This window comes from Lepus europaeus, chromosome 13 (genome assembly GCF_033115175.1).
Source record: "Lepus europaeus isolate LE1 chromosome 13, mLepTim1.pri, whole genome shotgun sequence".
NCBI lineage: Eukaryota > Metazoa > Chordata > Mammalia > Lagomorpha > Leporidae > Lepus > Lepus europaeus.
This window is the reverse complement of record NC_084839.1, coordinates 68,749,544-68,758,382: the sequence shown is the minus strand read 5'-3', so window position 1 is coordinate 68,758,382 and position 8,839 is coordinate 68,749,544. Positions and strand designations below refer to the sequence as shown.

Sequence of the window (8,839 nt, the reverse complement as noted above, 5' to 3'; positions counted from 1 at the left end):
GTGCCTCGTGAATTAAGCCCTTGCCTGCAGTGCTGGCATCCCACATGGGTGCCAACTCAAGTCTCCGGCTGTTCCACTTCTGATCCAGCTCTCTGCTAATGTGCCTGGAAAAGCAGCAGAAGATGGCCCAAGTCCTTGGACCCCTGCACCGGAGTGGGAGAGGCTCCTGACTCCAGCCTGGCCCAGCAATTGTGGCTACTTGGGGAGTGAACCAGCAAATGGAAGGTCTCTCTCAGTAACTCTGTCTTTCAAATAAATAAATCTTTAAAAAAAAAAAAAAAAAGTCCATAGTGGACTTCAGGTCTGAGATCCCTGACGTTGCATGCAGACATGAGTGTGCACAAGCATTGCCCTGACAATGGAAGAGAGGCGAGTTCTTTCTTCTGAACCCCAGAAAGCTATGAACCACTGGCCTCCAGCATGCCGTGTGCTATTTCCTTGTCCCCCAGTTGACTCTGTGTTCCTTTGAAAGAGATCTGTGTCGGCCGGCGCCACGGCTCGCTAGGCTAATCCTCCGCCTGCAGCGCTAGTACCCCGGGTTCTAGTCCCGGTCAGGGCGCCGGATTCTGTCCCAGTCACTCCTCTTCCAGTCCAACTATCTGCTATGGCCCGGGAAGGCAGTGGAGGATGGCCCAAGTCCTTGGGCCCTGCACTGGCATGGGAAACCAGGAGGAAGCACCTGGCTCCTGGCTCCATAGCGGCCATTTGGGGGGGTGAACCAATGGAAAAGGAAGACCTTTCTCTCTGTCTCTCCCTCTCTCACTAACTCTGCCTGTCAAAAAAAAAAAAAAGAGAGAGAGAGAGACCTGTGTCTGCACCCGTGGTCATCTTGTGGTGATGTTGGGAATATTGAGAGGTGGGGCGGAGCTCAGTAATTGCTAAACAGGTGACTTGATGTGTGTGTGTGCATGCCATTGTGTCCATCCCCACACCTCCACCCCCACCCCCACTGAGCCATTTCCTTCGAATGTAAAGGTTCTGGAATTTGGACCCCGGTTCTCCTCAAGCCTGCCCCCTGGTGCCCAGGAGAGGATGGTCCACAGCCTTCGCAGCCAGCTGTTTCCTAGGCCACTTTTGCTCCTTTCCAATGTGGCAGAAAACGGCTCTTAGAGCCCCCTCCCACCACCAGGAGGCTTTTCTACCCCCTCACCTCAGCCTGCAGGGGCCCTTTTAGGACCTGAATGTCTATGCTACAGAAATCAGCTTTGAAAAAGCCAGTGCAGGCGTCACAGGAGGAGGCTACCGCAGGAGGCTTAGAAGCTGAGCAGATGACTGGGCAGGAAAGGGAACCCTGAGAGGGGGTTAGGAAGGGGGGAAATAACTGTCTGCTGAAAATACGGAAAAACCGATGACAAAATGGCAGCCTTGGAACCAAACTTCTCTATTCTATACAAAGATGGGGAGGGGGTTCAGGTGGGTAGCTGGGCAGAAAACACAGGTGATGGGGTGGCGTGTTGCTCCAAGGAGGCAGCTGGGTGGAGTCCTTCTGCAGTGACAACAGACAAAACAGGGAACTTTGGGGAGCTATACCTCTGCCTCCTCTTTGCCCTCAGCTCCACCATCTGCAGAGGAGAAGGGCCTTCTATGCCCAGACAGTGGGCCCCGCCTCCACCAGGGCTGGTAGAGCTGCCACTCCCACACAGGGGCAGGGGGCTATCAGCCTTAATTAACATCAGTCACACACAGCACACAGCAGGTGCTTCACAGATTCCATGTCACTAGCAGGAGGTCTAGCTTATCCATATTCCTGTGTTAAGGTGAAGCAAAGAGGCCCAGAAGTTCAGTCACCTGGCCAAGGGACCTAGCTGAAGGCCCAGCTCTGTGCTCCTGGTCATTACGTTATCCCTGCTCCTAGTGGTCAGAGGAAGTCCCACGGGACAGTTCTGATTCCTCGGGTGCTCTTTGGCCCTAGCAAGGCTCTTCACTGAGATCTGGGGCAGGGAAGTCCAGTAGAGGCGCCCAGCAGAGACGGCCTCAGCCATCTTCAGCTGTCCGCTCCTGGCCGGGTGTCTTCACTCTGGATGCTGCTGTCGGAGCTGCTGGAGGGCTCGTCCAGGGAGGCAGACGTGGCTTTCAGCTTCTGCTGTTTCTGATACTTGACCCTGCGGTTTTGGAACCAGACCCTCACCTGTAATTGAGGGCAATGGGTAGACATGAGAATGTGTCCCCCCACTTCCCAGAGGGCCCGCCCCTTACTGCCTGGCCGAACTCTGCTCTTCCTTCTGAGGGAGGCACCTCCTCCAAAGCACCCTTTGCTATAACTCCAGTCCCTTCATCCACCCATCGAGGATTCGCTGAGCTCCTATTACGTGCTAGAAGCCGTCCTAGGGGATGGTGACACCGTGATGACTGACAGAGGCATGGTCCCTGCCCTGGGGAGCTCCCCACCTGCTGGAGAGAGACTGGTAAAAATGGTGAGCAAACAACGTAGTAGAGGAACACAAGTGAACAGAAGCGGGATTGGATAGAGGAGCCTCCCTGAGGAACCAGCACTAAAGACGAGGCTCAAAGCATGAGAGGCCAGTGTGGTGGGGACAGAGGAGAGCAGGCTGAGTGGGGCAGGGGACAACCCACAGCATGGCACTGTGGGAGCCCAGGCTGGAGTGTCTGAGGCAAGAGAGGAGAGCATGGCTCACAGAGGAGAAAGCACTAGGAGGCAAAGTGGGAAAGGGCAGCGGCAGCCACATCACCCAGGTCCTTGAGGGCCACAGGTAAAAAGTGTCACCTTTGAGGCTTTTAAATAGGACTTGATGGGGACCCCAGTGTTGTGGTGCAGCGGGTTTAGCCACCACTTGCCACACCAGCATCCCATACAAGAGCACCAGTTCAAGTTCTAGCTACTCTGCTTCCAATCCAGCTTCCTGCTAATGCACCTAGGAAAGCAATGGAAGATGGCCCAAGTGCTTCGGCCCCTGCCACCCATATGGGAGACTTGGATGGAGTCCCTTGCTCCTGGCTTCAGCCTGGACTAGCACCAGCCATTGCAGCCATCTGGGGGAGTGAACCAGAGGACAGAATCAAATAAACAAGTCTTTAAAAGATGAATAAACAGGCTATAACATAGTCCTATTTACATCTTAACTGAATGGCACATCTGGCTGCTGTGTGAAGAATGGCTGAAGGCAGGAGCCAGGAGGCCGCTGGTGATCCTTCAAGCACTGGGGGGTATAAACTGGGCAACAGTGGGGGGGGTGTTTTGGAGACAGAGGTGGCAAGGCTTGTTGATGGTTGCATGTGGAGGAGCAGCCGGGATGAAGAGGGACTTTTTTTTTTTTAAAGCAAGTTAGTGGACAGGGGGCCACGTATGAGGAAAGGAACAGATCTGGGGAGGAAAAAAGTCAGGAACTGAAGTTTAGGCTTGTTAAGTTTAAAATGCTCACCCTCAGGCCGGCGCCGCGGCTCACTAGGCTAATCCTCCGCCTTGCGGCGCCGGCACACCGGGTTCTAGTCCCGGTCGGGGCACCGATCCTGTCCCGGTTGCCCCTCTTCCAGGCCAGCTCTCTGCTGTGGCCCGGGAGTGAAGTGGAGGATGGCCCAAGTGCTTGGGTCCTGCACCCCATGGGAGACCAGGAGAAGCACTTGGCTCCTGCCATCGGATCAGCACGGTGCGCCGGCCGCAGCGCGCCTACCGCGGCGGCCATTGGAGGGTGAACCAACGGCAAAAGGAAGACCTTTCTCTCTCTCTCTCACTGTCCACTCTGCCTGTCAAAAATAAAAAAAAAATAAATAAATAAAATAAAATGCTCACCCATGAGACATGGAAGTGGAGACCTCAGGAACAGAGTTAGATGTACAAGCCAGGAGAGCGGGCTGACGCCATGTGGGAACTAGCTGCTTACAGGTGGTATTTAGGCCACAGGAATAGATGAGACCAGCGGGGAAGATCCTGAGGTCTCCCAGGGAAGAGTAGCTGGAGAAGACAGAAGTGGCCAGAGAACTGAGAGAACCAAGAAAGTGTGGTCTCTTGAAGCCAAGAGAAGAGGGGTGTTGAGTGCTGCCGTGCGTGGGGGATGGGGAAGCACCTGCTGGCTTGGACGACAAGGAGGTCAGAGGAGACCCTGCTAAGGAGTTAGGGACAGGTGGGACGCAGAGAGGCAATGAGTAAGGGAACGAATGGACGGTGAGGACCGGGTGAGAATGAACAGAACAAGGTCCTGAGAGGTTACCTGTGAAAGAGAAATGTGAGACCAGCTGGACGGGACCATGGGGGTCAAGGGAATATTTATGATTTACGAAATACTTCCTCTCTTGAGTATCTATTGCTTTCACTGATAGCTTCTTATTCAGCATGGAAATGCTTTATTATTCTAGATGAATAATTAGATTAGTTGTCCCTGTAATGTGACTTCAAATGAATATGCAAAAAAGGCAGGGTGTGTCCCCCCAACAGCCTGGCACAGAGGAAAAAGGCCCATGTCTTCCACTCCCTTCCACCCCTCGCCAGACATGGCGACTTCCTCTGTCCCCATGTGCAGTCCAGGCTCCCAGGAGTCCCTGCTCCCACCTGGTTCTCTGTAAGGTTGAGCCGGGCTGCCAGCTGGGCTCTCTTCTTCCCCACCAGATTGTGTTGTTTCGCAAACACTCTCTCCAACTCCTCCAGCTGCTCGAGGTTAAACATAGTCCGAACCCTCTTTTGGTGTCTCTCAGTGTCATGAAGATCCTCAGCTGGGGGCCAGTGTGGAGGGCCCCAGAGGCCTGCGCAGTGAGCCAGCTCCAGGCCTAAAGAGCAACCAGCAGGGGATATTAGTCAGCAGCCACCTGCCCACCCACCCTGGAGGAGGGAGAACACACACACACCACTCCACTGCCCAGCCTTCCCCTTGGCCAAGCAAGGGCCAACTGGGAAGAGTGCAGAAATGACAGAAAACAAACAAGGGGGACAATGAGACTCCTGCTTTCGCTACTCCTCAGCCCAGTGGCTTGCCCTCTGGGCCCTAACTGGAGTTGCCAAACCTCCCTCTCTCCTTCCTTGCTCTATTTTCCTTGACTACTTTGGGAAATCCTATAGGATGGGTAGAGGAGGGACTCCGGGGATTCATCCTTTGCATTCATTCAACAAATATTTTTTTCTTTTTTTTTTAAGATTTATTTATTTACTTGAAAGTCAGAGTTACACAGAGAGAGAAGGAGAAGCAGAGAGAGAGGTCTTCCATCCACTGGGTCACTCTCCAATTGGCTGCAATGGCTGGAGCTGGGACAATCCGAAGCCAGGAGCTTCTACTGGGTCTCCCATGCGGGTGCAGGGGCCCAAGAACTTGGGCCATCTTCCACTGCTTTCCCAGGCCATAGCAGAGAGTTGGATTGGAAGTGGAGCAGCCGGGACTAGAACCGGTGCCCATATGGGATGCTGGCACTGCAGGCATTGGCCTTACCCACTACACCACAGCGCTGGCCCCACAAATATTTTTTCAGTGAGTCAGGCATGGTGGCAGGACACACAGAAAACCTCTGTGCTGTTGTAGCTTACATCTTAGAAGTGGGGGAAACAGTCAGCAAGGTGAATAACTAAGGGCACAGGATGAGTGTTTGGGGGAGTGGTTTGCATCTTTAGAAATGGTGGCCATCTTATGGCAGTGACACTTGAATAGGCCGACCCTCTAAGCCACTCTGTACTGCAGGAGCACTGTAGTCAGACCTTCCGCCCAGGGAGGGTGGGCTCTGAAATTCTGTGTGCTCTGCAGGATACTCCTCGGCCCCTGACAAGGCGCTGTGTCCGCCGGAGGAAGGCACACCCTTTCCTAAGGGACACAGAAGTGCTATTAGGCTCAGCAAGCTGTGGGCCAGTGGAGATGCTTCAACCAAGGGGCAGTACCTGAGTCAGGTCTTGAAGGGGAATCTGGACTGGGAGGAGAGTGGTCTGGGCAGAGGAACTGGCAAGGGTAGTTCTGAGAACACTCAGCTCCCACTGGCCTTGGGAAGGCCTCAAGGATGCAGAGATAGTCCAGTGAAGGGAGCAGAGCTGGGGTCCTGGCTGCCCATGATACAACCACTGGGCCCATGAGGCTTACCACGTGCTTGCCTGAGGTCAGATCAAAAAACCCAGGAGGTGTATAGGTCTCCTGCCCTGCTTTGAAATTTGAAGCAGCCATGGCCCTTCAAGAGAGATTAGACTGCCGTTTAAGTTCCTTAAGAGCTCTGCCACCTGTTAACCAGCCACATACTTAGGGAAGCCATATACCTCGGTGAGCCTTGATTTTCTCATATGTAAACTGGTGATAATCCCTGCTCTAGAGGCATCACAAGGGTTTAAAAACATGGTGCTCTGAAGGTGCTCAGCACTGTGCCAGGCAAAGAGCAAGAAGAAAATCAACAGTCACTGTAAAAAAGAGACAGTGCAATGCGGGAAGAGATGGGTGGTTTCCAGATGGATGACTTCACAATCTGGGGGAAAAAAATATGCTGAATCCAGAAAAGTTCTGGCTGCTCCACTCCTGATCCAGATCCCTGCTAATGCACCTAGGAAAGCAGTAGAAGATGGCCCAAGTGCTTGGGCCCCTGCCACCCATGTAGGAGACTTGGAAGAAGTTCCTGGCTCCTGGCTTTGGCCTGGCCTAGCCCTGGCTGTTGCAGCCATTTGGAGAGTGAACCAGTGGTTGGAAGGTCTCTGTCTCTCCTTCTCTCTCTGTAACTGCCTTTCAAACATATAAAATAAATCTTTTTTAAAAATTCCAAATGGATGAAATATTTAAATATTAAAAAAAAAAAAAAAAAAAACCTGAGGCTGGTGCTGTGGCACAACGGGTTATAGCCCTGGCCTGAAATGCCGGCATCCCATATGGGTACTGGTTCTAGTCCTGGCTGCTCCACTTCTGATCCAACTCTGCTATGGCCTGGGAAAGCAGTAGAAGATGGCCCAAGTCCTTGGGCCTCTGCATCTACATGGGAGACCTGGAAGAGGCTCCTAGCTCCTGACTTCAGACTGGCTCAGCTCCAGCCATTGCGGCCAGTTGGGGAGTGAACCAGCAAATGGAAGACCTCTCTCTTTCTCTCTCTGCCTCTCAAATAAATAAATAAATCTTTTAAAAGTTTGATTTATTTACTTAAGAGGTAAAGTTACAGACAGTGAGAGGGAGAGACAGAGAGAAAGGTTTTCCTTCTGTTGGTTCACTCCCCAAATGGCTGCAATGGCTAGAGCTATGCCCATCCGAAGCTAGGAACCAGGTGCTTCTTCCCGATCTCCCAGGTGGTTGCAGGGGCCCAAGGACTTGGGCCATCTTCTACTGCTTTCCCAGGCCATAGCAGAGAGCTGGATTGGAAATGGAGCAGCCGGGACTAGATCCAGCATTTCTATGGGATGCCGGCGCCGCAGGCGGAAGATTAACCTACTGCGCCACGACGCTGGCCCTAATAAATAAATCTTAAAAAAAAAAAAAAAAAGTGAGTTGGAGTAATGGCTGTCTCCCAGAGAGAGTGGTATGAGTTTGGAGAGTTAGGGGTCCAGAGGTGGAGGCAAGGCGGGGGTGGGGGGTGGGGTAAAGTTGTGTTACAATAATCTTGGTAAGGAGAGAACTTTGCTCCTGTTCTCACGGGGACATGAAGAAGCATGAATCAAGCAGCCTAAAGTGGGCAAGAGCTGGTGCAAGCAGATGGTACTGCTAGAGGAGGAAGGAAGTTACTCCGTAAAAATCGCGAAGGGATAGCGCTGGCTACTGCTCTGAGAGCCGCCGGACAAGGCCGTTAGTGTGCCCAAGTTCGTAGACTCAGCCGCGGAGGCGGCAGCAGGGGCAGGGCAACCGCCAGGCGCTAACAGCTCTGGGCTGACCGAACCACCCCAACACCTTCTTCTCCCTGCAAACAGGACCACGGGTTCTGGACGAGAGCGGCCTGGGGAAAATGTGCACGAACTGTTACCCCAAAGCGGTAAGGTCCAGGGGCCGAAACCCGGGAGAGGGCTGGGTCCCCCGGAAGCCCCAAGAATCCGCCGGGAGAGTTTCTGGCCCACTCGCTCTCACACTCACCCCTCACCGCTGCAGCTGGTGAGGGAAACCTCGCGCCGGCTCTTTTTCAGCGAGCCCCTCATCTCGTTCCTCAGATTCAACCGCAAGTTCAACGGCTGCAGGACCCCTTCCCTCGCCTACCGCGTTTGGTTCTCAAACTCGGAATTTCTCCACTCTACCGTCGACCGTCGACGGTCGCGGCCGCCACCCTCCACCCCTCGCCCTTACTTGGCGCGCGGACGCCGGGCACGCCCTACCTGCGACACCGAAGCCCTGGAGGCCGCAGAAGGGAGCCATGTGCAGCCCGGGCACCGGAGGCCGAGGGCACAGCGGCAGGAGGCCCACGCTCAGGTAGGCTGGCAGCCAGGTGGCCGGACACGCCCAGGGCAGAACCCCGGCGGGACACCGGGAGGGTGCGGTCCAGTGGCCCCAGGTGGCACCGGCGGAGGCTGGCGGCGGGGAGGCGGCCGGCGTGCGGGGCTCGGGCCTCGCCAAGATGGCTTCGACGGAGAAGGAGGACTCGAGGTGTCCGGGAGTGCGAGACGTGCCTGGGCCCTCAGGGCCGAGAGGGGGCTTGGGGGACTGGGGCGCCGGAGAGCGGCCGGAAGGAGCGGGAGACCTGCGGCGTCGCGACCCAGGGCCGGGCATGGTGCGGCCGGGGCCGGAGTGAGTGCAGGGAGGGGAGCGGGGGCGCCTCTGAGGCTGTATGGAGAGAGCACCGGGCGAGAGAGACGTCTCTGCTAGGACGTGTAGCCCAGGAACCTGCCCAAGCTCTCGGCGAAGACGCTTAAATTGGTGTGGGCGGACAGGGGCGGGGACCCGTCTTTTCTCCCTGTGGCCCAGGCGGGGCCTCCACAGGAGATGCGCGCGGGGTCGTCCCGGGGTCGCCCCAGACCCCGCCC

At 55.1% G+C, this 8,839-nt stretch overlaps 1 protein-coding gene across 1 annotated transcript; it reads right to left on the bottom strand.

The window, feature by feature from the left end:
- Positions 1-1,984: 1,984 nt before the first annotated feature.
- On the bottom strand, positions 1,985-8,585 carry NOTO (notochord homeobox). Its single transcript, XM_062208849.1, has 3 exons — positions 8,195-8,585; positions 4,505-4,719; positions 1,985-2,128 (listed from the first exon to the last, which is right to left on the bottom strand). Exons 1-3 carry the CDS (start codon positions 8,583-8,585, stop codon positions 1,985-1,987), a joined length of 750 nt encoding a protein of 249 aa, XP_062064833.1.
- Between the last annotated feature and the right edge of the window lie 254 nt (positions 8,586-8,839).